The sequence below is a fragment of the Acanthaster planci genome, linkage group LG06 (genome assembly GCF_054643075.1).
Source record: "Acanthaster planci isolate LZ-2023a linkage group LG06, COTS_SCS, whole genome shotgun sequence".
Lineage (NCBI taxonomy): Eukaryota > Metazoa > Echinodermata > Asteroidea > Valvatida > Acanthasteridae > Acanthaster > Acanthaster planci.
This window is the reverse complement of record NC_141782.1, coordinates 22,304,488-22,322,522: the sequence shown is the minus strand read 5'-3', so window position 1 is coordinate 22,322,522 and position 18,035 is coordinate 22,304,488. Positions and strand designations below refer to the sequence as shown.

Here is an 18,035-nt window from a genome sequence, read left to right as displayed (position 1 = left end):
CAATGACTGGGTTTGGGGGCCTGGTATAGGGGCGAGGCTGGAGGTACCTGCAGGGGTGAAGGAAGGGGTTGGAATAAATGTTTTGGGGTGTGGGGTGGAGAAGGATATTTGGTGTGGGGGTACTGAAGGAGTCTGGGGTAGGGGGGGTTGTGGGGTTTGGGAAGAAATTGGAGAAAGGGGGTGAGAAAGAGGTACGGGTAACATCAACTGCCAGGACTAGTTGCTAGATCTGGTGCCAGGCACATGGGTGTTCTGGTCTGTATTGACAAGTTCACGTAACAAATGCAATATTTCACACGTACATATATTTCATTTATTTTACAGCTTGCTTTTAGTATTTCAAAGCACCAATACTGCAATGTACATACAGTTTAACCATATGCTGCCAGGTTTAATTTGAAGCTGCATGACGTATACCTGGGGCATTTTCAAGATTTTCCATTTTCAATATTCTTAAAATATTTATGACTTCATTTATTGGACGTTTACACCCACACCAATGACTGTCTGGTGGCTACTCTAACCTGACAAACATCTATTGATGCCCGAGTACTTCAGCCAGGCCTACTGCATTGTTAAGAGAGCCCAGATTGTGTGGTGTAATTTTCTTTTGTTCCCAAAAGTGGCCCAGTGTTCTGCTGGCATCATTTCAAATGCAGACCAGATTAGTAAGCAGCGGTATTGTATCGCTCATCCCTGGAGCACTGGAGCTCTTTTGTCCCCAGAGGTAATCCACTTACACTGAATGCCACAAACAGTGATATAATCATTCCAAACAATGACGGATTTCCTCCGCTATTGACAACTGAAAAAAATGTTGGCAATTCCCAGCAGCCAAGTCTTATGTTCAGAGTATGGCCTATGTTACAATGCCCAACTCTTTTGTCTGATTTCGGGCAGCCCGGCTATGCGTATAAACCGAAGCAGTCCGGTTCCAGAAACCCGGGCACCAAGTGGTTAAAATAGGCAGTGTATATTAACATACAACCTAAGAGTACAAAAATACTTTTTTGGCTACGTTTCTTCAAAGCTGCTGCTTCTAAATGTAACTACATTCAATGTCAGCAGTAAAGAAACACCATCTGAACTTGATTCAAAGTTCACCAATTTTAGAAAGATACAAATGGACTTGATACTTTAAGTCATCACTCATACATGGTTGCATGCAATCAAGCCCATGAAAATGCAAACTCAAAACTTACAGAGTCGTAAAAAAGGTTTATACCAAACATCAACCAATAAAGTCTTTGCAAACTGCAGAAAAAGCAAAAATACATTCTTACATTTATGGACAAAGGGTCATCCAACAAATCTTTTGAAGTACACGTACCTGCTTACATGACTTCAAGTCACACATATCAAGCTTTATACAATTTCTCAGTTTTCATCTTCAACTTTCCCTGCTTTGAGAAGTCACTGCCAGAATTCATGTCTTCAGACTCCCCCTTCAATAGATTTTTGAAATGACTCACAATGACTCAAAAGCAATGCACTGTGGATGACAGATAAGATGTTAAAGGGAGACGGACAGTCGGACACATAACCGAATGACAACCCTGCATTTCTGTCATCAAAGGCAGCTAAATACCTTCAGGATGTAAAGACAAAGGGAAAATCCTTCACTGAGTTGGTGTACAAAGGTCAATATTATGAACTGAGTCAGTATCATCATTCAATGCAAAACTTTCAGGAGTTGCTGCCAAGTTGAGGAAGTCAATGTTCTTACTTGTCTCTCTGAACACTTTTGCTCATGATACCTTATAGCCATTTGGTTAATAATGCTACTAATTACACTTGCATCAGTGATTAAGATGAAACACAACATAAACCTTGTCACATCCATACTCTTCACGTGAACTACACGGATTCTAAGAACATCCAACCCTGCTCCAGATCAAAGTTTTGATAAAGATACACACAGAAGCACCATTTGCCAAATGTTGATGGATAGAGAGTGAACGCTGAGTAAGAGACAAACATCTACATGTATATTTTGGGATGGATTCTGTTCTGATGCTTTTATACAGCAGCAGCTGAAACCATCTGACATGGAATGGAAAGGATACCCGAGTACCAACACTGGCTGTTAGAGACAAAGTCCAACAAGCAAGCAATCACTTACACCTACTAGTCCCTAGAGAACAATTCCTAGATGTCACTGATACCCTTGATGGGAGGATTGACCTGAGACCATCTGAGGAGATGAACATCCAGTGACACTCTCCTAACCCTAGCGTCCTGTTATTGAAACACATCATTAGGAGAACCGGATCTAGGCAATTTCACATTCAGCTGACACCATTCTCAACTTGTAATCAATCTCAATTTCACATGAACTCTTGCTTTGCACATTTTTGTAAAAACACCTTCGGCACAGCCAGAACACTTTCCTCAAGTCTTTTGCAGGTTCAGTTAAAACGCATCGTGGGGTGGGGTTTCCCTTTTGAATTACAACAAAGCATTTCAACATTTACATTTGACTTTCCTGGCAAAAACCAATGGTGCTCATCACGTAGTTCAAGACAGGTTAACAAACCCCTGCTATGGTATGGCCAAGTGTCTTTGTGTATTCTCAGCCACTCTGATAGACTGGTAATCCGCCAATATCGTCCATACATAGCATTTATTACAAATATCAATGTCAGAATACATGTACATCGATGTACCAGATACATGAATTCACATTTAACTTATTAAAATCCCATGCATTTAAACCCTCTGTTCACCTGGTGAATGATGAAAAAGGTTATTTATGTTGTAGAATACAATAATGTTAATGTGCTTGAAATAACAAAAATTAAATGCATTTTGGCTAGAATCAAATCATTAGACATAAATACAGATCATGGCTATCATTTATGGTAACCCTATGTACCGGTATCTCATAAAATCACAAATTGGAACAAACTGATACCTCAATTTTATGGCACAGTGATACATCTTCAACATTCTGTTCACAACCTCTATCCCATTTGCAGAGACTGACACCAAGTTAGCGCAACAGACAAAGGCAAAGAACAAGGACAGAATCCACTCAGAATCTAGAAAGCAACAGAAAGCTGTAAGCACACATACCCATGCACCTGTATGCACACACAACCATGCACCTGTAAGCACACACACCCATGCACCTGTATGTGAAGCTAGGAACTATGTCTTCGGTTACAATGTGACACAATGTTCCTACTAGCCATTCAATATGCAGTTACATGAATATTGGCTCTAATGTACAACACTGATACAATAGCTTATAAGTAAGCACACAGAGCTTCAGTTTAAAATATGGTATACTTCTGATATAAATAAGCAAATTACAGCAAGTTGACCATAACCCTGACGACTTTGCTTTTGCATCTGAGCCTTTCACTTGCTCAGATTATTATAATGTATGTACCAGCATTAGCAACATTCAACTCTGTGGGAACCTTACCATGCAAACATTACCCTCCAAGTATTCATGGCTGATTTGTAATTGACAAGACAGATCATTTTACAGGTATGCATTACAAAGAGCTCAGAAGACCACATGGAAATCAACCACACAGACTAGTCAGCAGATTGGGTAGCCTGACCTACCTGGGCATGTGTGAGTGGGGTACAGTACCCTTACATGTATAATTAACTGCCCCTCCCACCCACCTGCCAATCACAAAGATACATCCTTTTATAGGCCACCACTATCTCATTTACAGAGTTAGTGTTTCAAATACAGTACGTGAGCATCCATAAACCTGTCATTTTCAAGTATTCAAAATTGTCTCCAAAAATTTGAAACCTTCTCAAAGACATTTTGCTCCTTCCCCAACCAGTCAGTAGTCTGGAAGCCTGTCTCCCATTCTTGCACATCACATACACTGCACATGTTTAAAAAATTAAAATTAAATTTGTTAGATACGTGAAACTAGCCAAACAAACTCAGGATTATGATCAACAATGTTACAACCATGGTGTGAAATTACATGTCTTTCTTGCTGAATCTTTGGGTGTAAATAGGTACAAAATGATTTTGATCTCATACTTCAAAATAAATAAGCAGAAAATTTAGGAAAACCTCTTGAAATTTTCCTAGACAAATACAAAAACATCTAAGTCAACAAGTCATTTAAAAATGCCTTTAAAATTACAGCCACTTCTAAACGTACAAATGCTGCAGAGAAAATTATTCAAAGTTTGAATACTGGAAGACTTCACTTGTTTCACACTCTTAATGGTCAGAGCTCATTTACAACTTTTAGAGCTCAGACTGGTCAACAAATTTCTGCCAAAATATGCCACTGTAGCTCAAGAATCATTCCTATCTCCTCAATAAATACTTCACTCTTCATGCCAGTATTCTGATCCTTAGTAATCACCAGCCGCACATTCTTTACACAATGCTTCATTCTTGCCGTAGCTCAGACAACCCTCGCCGATGCACTCACAGCAACCATTGTGGAACCAACGTTGCTTGGCTGCCCCCATGGAGCTACATGTAGTCTGACACTTCTCTAAGGAGTTACAGTCATGCATGTAGGCAACGATACACTCATTTGACATTGAGGAGTTGCTAACAGCAGCCAAAGTAGGTGATTCTTCCTCATACACTGTTGGCATATCTGTGAAAAAAGCAGAGGAATGCATCAAGGTTATTGATAAGAAATTTCAACACCAACATCCAACATCGGAGAAAGTAGAGCCATGCAATCAATAATTCAATCCTATCGATGGACAAATGAGTTGATGAAGAATGAGAAGTGATGAGATTCAAGTCAGTTGACCAGGTACATGTATATCTAGTCTCTCTAAACACACTACATGTAGCCACTATGCATTCACTGCAAATCTGACATCGAGCAAGGATTTGGATTAGCTAAGCCATCGATAGCTGACAAGTCGATAAATTACCTGTAGTGGGAACAACTATGATTCCTTGATCCTTTAAGGTCAGGGGGAAGGCTGCCCATCTCATATTGGTTTCCTGGGATGCCTCCAGGCCAGTCAAGGCGTTGAAGAGTGACGGGAAAGAATCTAGATCAAGAAGGGTACTCAGACGCCAAGGAGGGATGGGATCTTGACCGAGAGCACGACACAAACCTAAGAAAGTAAAAGGAGTATAAGATGATCATCATGTACTGCTTGTCATTTGTCTTTGGGAATACACATTTCTACAACATAATTGAGGAAGTAGTCAGAGATTTAATGCAATGGTTTGTTTGACCATCTGTCATGCTGTCATCTTTTCTGTGTCCATAGTAACAGGATCAGGTTTGGGATAACCAGGATTTATTTATCTGTTTGTTGTTCATTCTCCTGACAAGGCTCTGCAAGCAATGGGTCATGGTTGGTTGGTCTCTCCTACTGTTTAGCTGGAGTTCATTTCTCGTACCTACCTGTGCAAGGGCAACATTCTTCCCAGGAATCGCCCAAGCAGCGGGAACAATCCAAACAGCACGTACAGTTGTCAGCATCGTAACTGCAACCACAAGATCCAATCAGTTGACACTTGCTGACTTCCGAGGCACATCTGTGCTCATTGCAACCAATGATGTTGCCGACAGCAGCCACCCAGAGCACACCCAGTAGGGCAAGGGTCAACCAGTACCTGTCTATCATTGTGAGGCTGGGTTGGTCAATACCTCTATGGAGAAACCAAAATCATTACAAACCATCAAAATGCATTATGGGTAGTAGATTGCCTCTGATCATTCCAGCTTGAGTCCAACCCAATGTTCTGTTAACCATGCAATGTCGTACCAGTGTCAGCCCAAAGGGAAGGGGAGATGAGGGGACACTCCCCCCTGTTGTAATAGCAATGAATTCTGGGCATTTTCTTTCTTGTTCAGAATCAGAGCCACAATGAAGGAATTTCTATTCTGAGCACACTGTAGTCCGATACAGCTCTAACTTCATTTCAATGACAAAACATTCTCCACAATGTCACTCCACCAATACCTATTCCCCCCCCCCAATATCTCCCCCCACTTGGCCCCTAAATTATGCAGTCTGGCACCATCACTAGCACCATTCACTCAGTTTATTTAAGTAAACATGCCTCTAGTGAAGGGCCAACATCTCCTTAAATGTATCTCAAAATGTTCACCACATGTACTTTCTAAAAACATCCTGCAATAAAATTGATGAACTTCCAAATTACAGTAGGTGTGACCCCCTTGAGAGAAATGAATTTTGTCAAGCCACAAGTTGAAAGGGAAATACCCCTAGTATTAGTACACGCAGGTAACAGTTTATTAACTGCTCCTAGCAAAAGACTTTTGTGAGTAAATACAGCTTTCATGGGATAGATCTTAAAGTTACATTGGTTTTGAATAAGTGTCCCTAGCAATTTTAGGAAATGTTGAGACATGATTTATTACTTGATAATCATCAATGATTCACAATGGTGTTGATCATTATTTCTGTCACACATCATGGCTTATTGAGGCTTGCTGCCATCCCAAGCCTTAAACTGCCTTCAACTTGAGGGAATTCTCAGGAAATGGTGTAAATTGGCCAGTTACTGTCAGAGGAAGTTATCTTAAGCTCTGTTGATCACGACACACAGTGAGAGTGTGCAATCAGATTCTGCTGGTAAATTACCAGTCCACTTCCGTCCAGACATGCCAGACAGGTACCCTATGGACAATTCAAAGTTCTCAATTTCTGCAAGTGTATTTTAATTTAAAATTTGCACCATCATTGAAAAAACTTCAATCTTCTGCCAAAAGAAATGTGAATTTTACTAAATGAGTCTCACAGTGCCCGTTAATTAAGTGGACAGTTAGAAACTATCCACTTAATGGCCTGGCAGCCTATCCATCAGATACGGACAGACTGCTGGAGGGAGTTAAAAATTCACCGTAAAACAAAGGAGTATCAATCAGGCCTCATTTCAATTTTTATGTATGGATAAATTCCAAGAATTTATCCTTATCGATTTGGGCATAATGTGTCAACTGTCCAAAGAACATTCAGTTTTGAAGGTGGTGGTACAGCATTCAAAAGTCTGGTAAAGTAAGTCCTAATTCAGCGTGATTCTGCTTTCTGGTTCTAGCTGGAAGTTTGAATTTTATTTTGTCCACACTCAATTCACCACCACATTTTGTTACCAAAACTAAGAGAGTTTGTATTCTGTATTACTGATAAGTTCAACCTTAAAAATTTAATGAGAGAAATTTGTGACCTACTCTGTGAAAATGAGTCTCAAGTCACCAGCGCCACTTTTTGAGTTTTCATTTGTATTGGAAAAAGCAAATTGAGTTTTTTGTTTTGATGTATCACTCAGTTTGGCATCCTGATGAAAGTGAAAAATACTGTGGGTTCCTATTGATTTACACTGTGCACAATTATTCTAAAGGACTTTTACTCCAAAGTGGCTCTGGCAATTTTATGACTCATTTTCGCAGTGTGGGTCACATTTAGGGTGTTAAGTTGTTTACTATTGGGGTGCCCAAAAACTGTCAAAATAAAAATCCAACTTGCTGCCTGCAAAAAAATTGACATTTTTGAAAAGGGGCAATGTGGCTTCAGAAAATCTGAAATTCCGTTGCCACAACATGTGAAAATTATGGTGTTCCATGTGTGCCATCCGGTCGCATTTTTCAGCCGGCGTCGCATTTTTAACCGGCGTCACATTTTTCAACAGGCGTCGCCTTTTAATGTGAATAAGCCATTAATCATCAATGGTCAATCTTGGCCCAGCCGGACCTGACGTTGTTGACTTGGAAGCTTAAAGTAAGCGTACATAGTTTTAATGATTATGGAAACGGTTAAATTAGCATGTGTGCATCAATTAACTGTGTGTAAATAAATTAACAGCCCTTTAATGAACCCAATTACTCGTGGGAGTTCACCTCGCTGAAAGCACGTTGTGGTTATAGCAACGTATACATTTCTACTCAGGTCGGAGGCTACAGCATGTAGGCTACAGGCTGTGTTATACCAGGCAAGATATGGGACGGAGGGGTACCCCCCCTTACCTGTCCAATCTCTATACACACTCTAGACTATTGTTACCTAACATATCCCCCTAGAAGTCTGTAAAGAATTCCTGAGATTCCGATCAAACAACGACCAACACAAAGGCCGGGGTTCTCTCCGTCAAATACAGTATCTTGCTTCAAATGGGCTGTGTGGAGGTCAAAGTTAAAATTTATCATCGAAAAATGCGACGCCCGTCGAAAAACGTGACGCTGGCTGAAAAATGCGACGCTGGTCGAAAAATGTGACGCCAGATGAAAAATGTGACATCCGTCGAAAGATGCAAAGCCCGTCGAAAGATGCGACCAAATGGCACATATGGAACACCATAGAAAATTGATAGACCACTTTTGAAGCACCATTTATTTTCTGCTGGTCGGTGTTTGAATTTTCTACCAGTAGTTGACCAATTTCTGCAAGCAGAAAAATCCAGTTTTTATTGATTCAAATTTTAAAAACCTTAAAATCTACTAGAAGAAAATGAGAAATTTGGGTAGTCCATTTCTGGCACTCCACACAGGTGTCGACATAACTTAAATGAGTTCATCTATGACAACAAATATGATAGTTGGTTCAATTTATGCAATTAACTGCAAAATGATACTATTGGAGTTTTTGAAATCCTACACTTAACCTTGAGCAGAGTGAGCAGACAATGCCAACTGTTAGCTCATGTAACAGTGTGTAGTAATTCAAAGGCTTCCACATATTTTTTTAATCTCTTAAATGGTCTTTAAGGAGATAAAGAGACACCCCATAGTTAAAAATCTCAATAATGAGGCTAGACATTTTCATGGTCTCCATCACACCTCCTGAAACACCTGTTGTGTCAGGATGATTAAGAGGGAAGGTCAAAGGGCAAGGTCAGAGGTCAAGCATGCTCTTCCTCTTAGTCAGCAGGAGGATGAAGGATTGATCACAGGGCTTTTCTGATTTGGGGTTGTGTGGAAAGTTTAACAATCCATTAATCTTTCTGCCCACATCTTTGAGGAGAGACTGGCCACACCTGGTTAGCTTCAAACAATGTTTGCAGACAGAACAACCCCAGCAGAAAAACTGCCCCCATAGCCATTTTGTTTTGAGACCACAAAGTGCAAACAATCAAGAAGTTGATCTCCCAGATTTTGTTTTGGGAATATATCTTCTTTAAGCATTCAAACAATTCCACACTGCATTTACTGGATAACTCTGAGAGTAAGTGTGCTAGCGCTACTTGTGTGATGTCCAGGAGCAAAATTAAATCATTTGAAAGTGATTTTGTGATTTGGAAAGTTGTAACTCAATCTGTCAAAAGATTCACAACCCCAGAAGGTTAACTCTGACAGTAACCTAATTTCCTACAAATCCCCTGCAAGACAAAGCAAGCCTCTCTAGACAGAGGCAAATGATTCACCTAATGCAGTGACGCAGGAGAGTAAAAGGAGATGTCCAAGGGGAACATTATGAGCCAACACAGCCTAATTTGACTTGACATCATTGTAGATTTATGGGGTGGTCTGGTCTCACAATTCACACCCTGGGAAGTGTTTACAAGGTTCTGCTGCTATCAGTTCTTAGTCATTATTTCACTTACAGCACCAGAGCTCCAGGATGGGGGGGGGCCTGGTGAATTGAGGTCTAGTTTTCGGACATTCAGAACAAACTTTGTACATCTAAGAACCCAATCTTCATAGAGTTTATTCAAACCTACACCTGGGATGTGTCTTAACAGATTCAGAACTTTTTGGCTTTGATGTCCCAGTTTTTACAAAGAATATTTCACTGGTTACTAGCACAATGTTTGATTCCTGTGGATTGAGAAATGGCCATGGTGTTGGACTTGGAGAATGAATTGTCAATTGTTCCTACATACAAACCCGTTTGAGGATATCTCTACGCTCCTGCTGTATCTCCTACTAGTCAACCTTAAAGCCAAAAAGAAAACACCTACAGCTAATCACATTAATTATACTGTAAAGAAAGTAAATGGCTATCACATAGAAAATAATTACCAGTAGGCTTTCCATATGAAGGGAGCAGTGAGCTCAATGTGTGATATGGTACATAATTGAAAAACACAAATGTAGGCTTTTATCTTCCCTAAGATTTCCTCAATGTTTTCTGCACAGAAAATGCTCTTCTTGACAGAGGTGTACTGAAAATTCTTTAAACTTCAAGGTTCAGAGCAATAAATGTACCAGGTACCTTCTTCAATTATGCACAATTTTGATGGAAAAACTTGGTGGATTTTGAAGGTTCCAGGTGGGAACAACTGACAGCTGGGGCATTCTATCAATAGTGTAAGTTTGAAACACATTCTTTAATTTTCTTGAGTGATTAAATCATAATGCAAACTACCTGCTTAACAAATTAAAATAGTTTGACACTGTTTTCATTGATATTTCCATGTCAAATGATGAATGTCAGGAGTAAAAGGAATGCAAAATGTCACACGTTGGCGCCCTAAGTCTTAATAATGACCAAACAGGTTAAGACAGCTAATAATTGGACAATACTTTCAAAAGGTCCCTTTTTCAATGAGCCTATTGTGGAAATCGGATCAGATTCAAGAATCTATTTTGTTTCTCATTGACTGGCCAATCAGAAACAACTGCTAGAGAAGGGAGAGCGGCATTCTGACACACAAGGCCCCTGTGGAGCCTACACATGTGGTCAGCATTGCAGCCAGAATTTTTGTGGGGGAATTGCTATTTATATGGGCCTTCAGGAACATCAAAGACATGATCTGTGGTTTAAACCATAAAACCACCACAGTCTGGCTGTTGTTATCCATAAGGTGTAGAGGCAATGTTTGTAGTCACAGTGGAAAGAAATTGGGAGTGTTTTGTTTGTGGATCATTAAACAGCTGAATTATGCAGCGCCAGTACATTCAGATTTGTAAGATATGAAGCACATATGTCAGATACTGTAAATTGTACATGTATGTAAAATCAAATTTAGCTGGTTTTTGTATAAAAATAAAAATCACTGAAACATTGCACAATGCGTACAGCCCTGTAATATACATGTAATCTGGATTTTGCATTCTCTGACTACAATTCATGACATTAACTTGCCGACTTTGTCACAAGAAACTGAAAATTAGGCACACTGCAAGAAAACAGTCGACTAAATCTGCCTTGATGCATGTTTGTGATTTTAACCTACATGTACTGGGTATAGATTGAAAAAGATACCGGTATATCAGAACCAACTTTCATTATTTTCCAGTTTAAACACTTGTGCTAGCCATCAATTGTCAGTAGAAATTAATATGTTTCAGGTCCAAAGCCTTCAGAGGTTTCCTGTACTTGGTTGGTTGGTTGACACTTTAAACAAGCCTGACATTTTCCAGTAGGTTGCAAACCCATCCATCAAAGTGTGGCCAGTTTAGATTCAGAAATTCTTTTCATTCCCAAACACTCTCGTTACGATGAAGACTCAAAATGTACACACACACCTACAAGTACTGTACATGTACATTTTAGTCCAGCAAATCAAAGCGTTTGTTGTGGTGTACTACCAAGGTTGAATCAAGACAGCCAAGCCAATATTAAAACATCGAGTTACATGTATCATGATAACACTGATGCTGTAGAGCATGTACATGTATGAATCAATTAGAATGGAAATTCATTCAGTATGTCATCCAACATTCATGGTCAAATCTTCGTCTAAAGGTTTCTACATAAACATGTAGTTCATGAAATCTCAAGGGTATATGGACATGTGCATACGGGGTACATGTACTATAGCAAGGTATGAGGTGACAACCTCTTCACACCAAATCCACTTCTTCTTGGGCACACCGGTACAACTTCCATAACTTCTGATTTCAGTTCTAATCAAATTTCTTTCAGTATCCCTCTTCAATTGCTGACATTTTCATTCCTACATTACAACCAATGTCATTACACTTTCTTCTATTTATTCAGTTGTTACTATAATTACACAGCCTATAGTCAATCATACAATCTTGTTTACACCAGCCATACTCTATATTGGCCTTTCAGCATTGCTCCATTCCTAAATCACAATTTCTTATATAAACCAATACTGACAATATGGAATTTATTTACGAGTATGTGATCAGCTCGCCACTTTAAATTGCCTCCAGTGAAAGGGCACTCATGTTAACCTTTGACCCCAGAAGGTCACAAGAAACAAATCTGGCGTAGTCAAGGGAGAACTCACCACACTTGACTTGAATTTATGTGCATTATACCAACATGATGTGTTTCCCAATAATTCAAACGGTAAAATGCATATTTTGAGGGAAGAAAATAGTAAAAGCACTTTGTACATATTCTTGGGAAAAAACAGATTCAAAACAAAATACATGTTTAAATTCCATTCATAAATTTAAATTAACATACATGTACATCATTAGCAGAAATTTCATGTAAACTTAAATTCTATTAATGCAGTTGGAGAAAGAACATTTTGTTCCTTATTACAGTGTAAATGAAATGATATAGAATATTCAAAACCCAACATTTCCTTTTAATTAAAGAAATCAGAGGTAGGCCTATTTGAAAGAATTTAGAAGAAATAGATTGTGAGAAATGTGTGCAATATCCAGATGCCTCCTGCCTCTTTTAGGTTTAAAAAAGGAATTTTGACCGATATAACTGAGAAACATTTCCAGTTTCATAAAAACTCAAACTCACTCCTTATGGTCTTTGTACACACACAAATTTGTGTCCTAAAGAGATCTGCATTCATTCCATCAGCAACATTTCAAACTAAAACTACAGGGAAAATTGTGAGATGATGAGCAAACACAAAGTTATTGGGCAGAAAATGCTATTACACATGTACATGTATGTAATTTCCAACTGCTAATAACGTCACAGCATATATACATGTAGAGTGGGATACCACATTCATTATTTGGTGCATATTATGTTATTATTTATTATCATTGATTTATTGAGAAATAACAATAAATGGACATGGCAGCCCTAAGGCTGAAACGGGTAACATTTACAAATTGTCTTTTGAAATTTACATCATTTATCACAGATGATACCGGTTCACTAATAAGATTTAAACTTCTAAAATGTATGTGCCGGTCTGTCAAACCGGCGAGTTCATTCCTGAAGTGATCAGTTCAGAAGGAAAGAAACTGAAATGTATCCTTCGAAGTCTAAAAAAAGGGAAATAAACACCAGCAATGAGTGCTTCTCGTCATACTGTACAAGGACACCTTTTTTCTTCCAATTTATCACCTTGATATATTTGGCAAGTGTGTACATGTAAATTTCCAAGAGGTACCAGCATTTTTTATTTCTTAAACAAAATACATGCTCCTGAATGCCTCCGTGGGAAAGTGATGGGAACGAGTTCCATATACATGTACAGACACTTCATGCCCATGTGCACAAACGTATTAGACTTGTCTGAAAACCTAAGTGTTTAATGAGTAAATGTTTCAGAATTTTCTTAAATTTTACTTTGTAGGACATGTTATCATTTTCTGACCGCTGTTATAACATTTTAAGGGCAAATTAGTGTTGTCCGTATCTTGTCTGTCCACTCTAACAGACACATTTGTGTGACATTCAATACAATTTTCCAACTGTAGAATTTTGCCATTATTTTTGCTTACATATGTCTTCACTTTTTTATTGTTGCCACAGAAAGGTAAAGATAAATTGAGCAGTATTTAAGAAATTATAGAAGTTCATTCTTGAAGATATAAGATTTGTCACATGGACAGACGCTTTGTTCCTTAAATGTGAAAATTACATGTAAATTCAAAACATAAATTAAAAATTACCTGCAGTGTGTTAAATACTCTTTTTAGTTTACTTTTAGAAACTTTCATAATCTCATAAAAACGATTCCAGTGTACATACCACTGACATTTATTTCAAGAAAAATATGTAATGTTAGTCACTGGACAGACATCACATTTGTCACATGGACAGATATACCTTATGTCACATGGACAGACATTTTTCTGGTGTTTGAATTAGAGCATGAAAACAGAATTGTTCACAAACCAAACTTGTTTGTTTTCAGTTTTCAAAATCATCAGATAAAATGAACACTACTGTATGTAAGTTTTTCTAAATGAGTAACATTTGTCACATGGACAGACATAACATTTGTCACATATCATAAACTGGAGAAAGACAGTCCTCTCACTTTCATTTCAGCACAATGAACCGACTTTTTATAATGAATTGTTCGTTATTGTATTTGATTTGGTTTTGTAATAAATGTATATGTACTTGTAAGGTAAGTCTATTTTTATGTTTAGAGGGGAAAATGGTTGCGACAAACGTTACAAAATAGTGACCAGACATTTGCAATTCCTAAAATCAAATCTTAGTTTTGTCATCTGATAGAAAAAGACAACCACAAATACATGTATGATGTAGGGCCTAAACTATTATTGTGAAAACTTTCTCAGGAAGATGTATGTTTTTGTTCAGGTTATCTGCTCAAGGAATGGCAAAATCAGCCTGTTTCATGTTTGTCCCTTTGTGGACAGACACCGTGACATACATTATTCCTTAATTAACTCTCCTTTAATTCCAGTTTAAGATAACTTAAAGAAATAAAAAGCCACAGATTTTGATACATTTTTCAAATGTTATACCTGTAGCACCCATGTTTTAACAGATGAATTGCTTTTCTCTTTAAGAGTGGTATTTTAAATTACCTAAAAAACATGAGCTGACACAGTTACGTGCATGTCCCACCAGAACCCTTAATATAAGCTGGACATTTTCATCAAGATCCTGATTTTAACAACGAACAACCAAATCCTATTAAACTGTGTATACTATATGTCCATAATTACACACATATCAGTAAAATTGTTAAAGTTCATTTATTATTTTTCTGTTGTTTTATTCTGATAATGATCATGTACATGTAAAATGCTAATAGGTCATCTTTGTAATCCAATCTAAAATAAAATAATTACACTAACAAAATTTGTGTGAACTTTCTTTTATTTTGCCTCTGTAAATGTAAATCTGATACCAAACTAGCATGGACATAACGGTAACCTGAAAAGAATAAACCAACTGAGTACGTCCTAGTTACTAAATTAGTGAAATGTTTGTTTGTTTGGTTTATTATTAAAAACTCAATAGCAGCCAGAGGCTGAATTACTGAGAGTTTTACATTATTGAGTTAATTAAGTAATTATGCTCTTAATTACATGAGCATCCAAACAAGGATATATCAGATACTTCACAATCAGTCAGTAAAAAAAAGAACTGAAAATTTCATGCAATTTCTTGTATCTTACAAGATGTACTTGTAATCACATACATGTGCCGTTCTCTGGCTGTTCCGATCACAACATTTTTTGTGTGTCCACAGGGATAATAATCTACAGGGAAGAATATGTGTATTTATGAAAGTACTCGTAACTTTGTTAATACTAAAGCCGTAGGGTTGAATGGGATATCAAATGAAAGGTCTTGCTATGCTTTATCCAATGGGATTATTTTCTGGGCTCATTTTTAAATACCTCAACATTTTGTAACATCCCTACTATAAGTCAGAGTAGCAAGGTCCAAAAGGCTTGCCCTTCAAAACTGCAGTTCAATAATGTGAGGTGCAACATATACGCCTACAGCGTACATGTACTTCAATTTTGCAAGAAAACTTTCAAGAGGAGCATTTTTTGCTGCTGTTTGTGCTTCTATTCTTGGAACAGGGCATACACCGTACACACTGGTACACCCAAGATGTCGTTGGATTAGTCGACTACCCTGTTCTTACCTCCCTGTCCAGAATTCTGCTCTCCAGTAACAATCAGCCCAACAAAGAATGAACTCCAAATTCTTGCAGAAAGGTTCTATTGTGGTTTACGACTCAGCAAGCTACCGGTAGTAAGGCATGAAAGGCAGGGCTCGTTGAGTCGTACGTCGTGGTGGTTGAGCCGTTGTCACGCACGGCCGACCTCCTTCAAGAAAACTTCGTGGGCGATCTACCTGATAATGCTGGCTGGTCGGCGTGTCCAACCAGGGAACTACACCTCCGAGAAATTCACTCTAGAAAACACCGTTTGGGGCCAAGAAAATCCAGAAATTACGACGTATGCGTGTACTATGCTAGCTTACAGTAGTGCATATAACCATGTTGCAGTTTTAACGTCGTAGAAAAGGGTGAATACACTGAGTTTTTTGCACGTTTGTCACGGCGACGACCAACTACCAATCTTGCGTTGATAATCCAATGACTTCCTAAATTGGTTTTCTACTGCTACACAAGGTCCATTCTATTTAAAGTGTAATTTTCCAAGGAAAAAAGAAACAAACACAAAATATGACTTTCGTTTTCAAACAAAATGGAAAAGTCAATTTTAAGAGGACTTGGTTTAAAACCTCTTTCACAAATTTTCAATTTTTTCATCCATGTGTATTTGATTTCGTGGGAAATAAATTTTAAGCCGTAACATGAATTATTCATGAGGTAGTAAGTCTTCCATCGTCTATTTAATTCTTCAACTTTCACAACAAAATGCCACACTTTTGTCCAGTGGTTTATTGATGAAATGAGAGACAATTTAATTGGCATAAAAGGGCTTGCGTCCTGTTCAGGGTTCTGTGGGTTATTAATCATCTCTTAAAAACATGGCACTCCGCGTGATTGGGTTGATTGAAGAATTATTTTGAGAGATGTTGCTTAGCTCATGGCTCAAAAACTGTAGCTTTAACCTGAAAGTTGGGTGTGCTCATAAACCGATGAATTCAATTATTTAAATTTCCGTCATTTTCGAGCTCACGCAAGGCAGATGCAAATAAAACGTTCAGTTCAGAAGTTTATTTTGTCTGTCAGAGACTAAACAAGCAACCTTCATCACTATAGAGGGCGCTTTTCAAACAGAGCGATGCATGAATGATTGTGTTCTGATTACAGCGCTCATTATCTGTTGAGCTTCCCTGAAGTTCGGATGCGTTTTGAGAAATATCGATGATATTAATGAAATGGACAAAATTCTGATATCTTGATGACTGAAAAATGCAGGTCGGCAAAGTGTAAACCTAGCTACATTCTTCTGGCAATAAATGGAATGTTCCAGTAGTGCTTGTACATTTAAGCCCCGTACTAGCTGGGGGACGAACAGGGCTATGTCCCAACCCATCCTCCAGAAAATGGAGTCTTTATTTTAATGATGACACAAAAGCGATCTTGGTGGACCGTTTCATTGCCCTTTATCACAAAGTTTGTCCAAACCAAAGCCCCGAAAGTAGTTCTCAGAAAGGCCATATAAGACATAAATTTTTTACTCTCTGCGCCCCCAACCCGCGAAAAAAATTGCTCCCCCCCCCCAAAAAATTGGTCTGCCCTAGAAGCACCAAAGTGGCATGTGTGTTAACAGTTCATCATCATCTGAAGGGAACGAAAGCAGAATGAACTACCTAACTAGATTTGCTGGCCGTTCCGCCCGTAGTAATTTATGACCGCACAGGTCCAAAATAAAGAATTGCTATTTCATTTCATTTATTATTTCGCAGGTCAAATTTACAATGGATAAAACAAAATAAGAAGAGAAAAAAATACATACAGTATAGACATAAAGAAGACAAAGTTAAAAATATAACATCAAACCTTATAAAAAGACTAAGACCCAAACACCAAAATAGTTGCATGCCCCTGCGGGATTACTAAAAAGTGAACTAAATCACTATCAAGTAGTTCTCCCATAACATGACTAAAAACCCAAACAATCACAAACATTTTAGCAGACTCACTTTACTAACACATAATCCCAAGGGCAAAGAGAGTAACCCTACAAAGTGTTACAAAATCCTTGAGTTTATGGGATAATTCTATGCATTGCACCATATTAACAAGAAAAGCAAGGAAAGACACCCCGATGGTAACTAAAAATCTAAAAACAAAACTCCCACAAAACAAACTCCAAAGAGATAGTCGACAAGAAACAGATGACCCTACAGATGGAGAGACACAACCTCCGAAACATACAAGTAGTAGAAACAAGACAAACAAGACAAAACAAAAATGTAAGACAAAGGGAAGGACAATAAACTAAACACAGAGACAAACAGTCCGCCCACCCACAGACAGACAGAAAAAAGACAAACAACCCAACAAACAAACGTAC

General features: G+C 38.2%; 1 protein-coding gene across 1 annotated transcript; it reads right to left on the bottom strand.

Moving 5' to 3' along the window:
* Nucleotides 1-290: 290 nt before the first annotated feature.
* Nucleotides 291-16,164, bottom strand: twsg1 (twisted gastrulation BMP signaling modulator 1). The gene is made up of 4 exons (XM_087138092.1): nucleotides 15,686-16,164; nucleotides 5,370-5,615; nucleotides 4,885-5,073; nucleotides 291-4,595 (listed from the first exon to the last, which is right to left on the bottom strand). Exons 2-4 carry the CDS (start codon nucleotides 5,590-5,592, stop codon nucleotides 4,342-4,344), a joined length of 666 nt encoding a protein of 221 aa, XP_086994218.1. The 5' UTR covers nucleotides 5,593-5,615; nucleotides 15,686-16,164; the 3' UTR covers nucleotides 291-4,341.
* Between the last annotated feature and the right edge of the window lie 1,871 nt (nucleotides 16,165-18,035).

Excerpts from the sequence above, each read along its gene's own strand:
- twsg1 (XM_087138092.1), bottom strand. The coding sequence starts at position 5,592 with ATGATAGACAGGTACTGGTTGACCCTTGCCCTACTGGGTGTGCTCTGG. Across the intron at positions 5,074-5,369 it reads AGAATGTTGCCCTTGCACAG|GTTTGTGTCGTGCTCTCGGT; the intron begins GTAGGTACGAGA and ends TTACTTTCTTAG. Across the intron at positions 4,596-4,884 it reads CATAGTTGTTCCCACTACAG|ATATGCCAACAGTGTATGAG; the intron begins GTAATTTATCGA and ends CTTTTTTCACAG.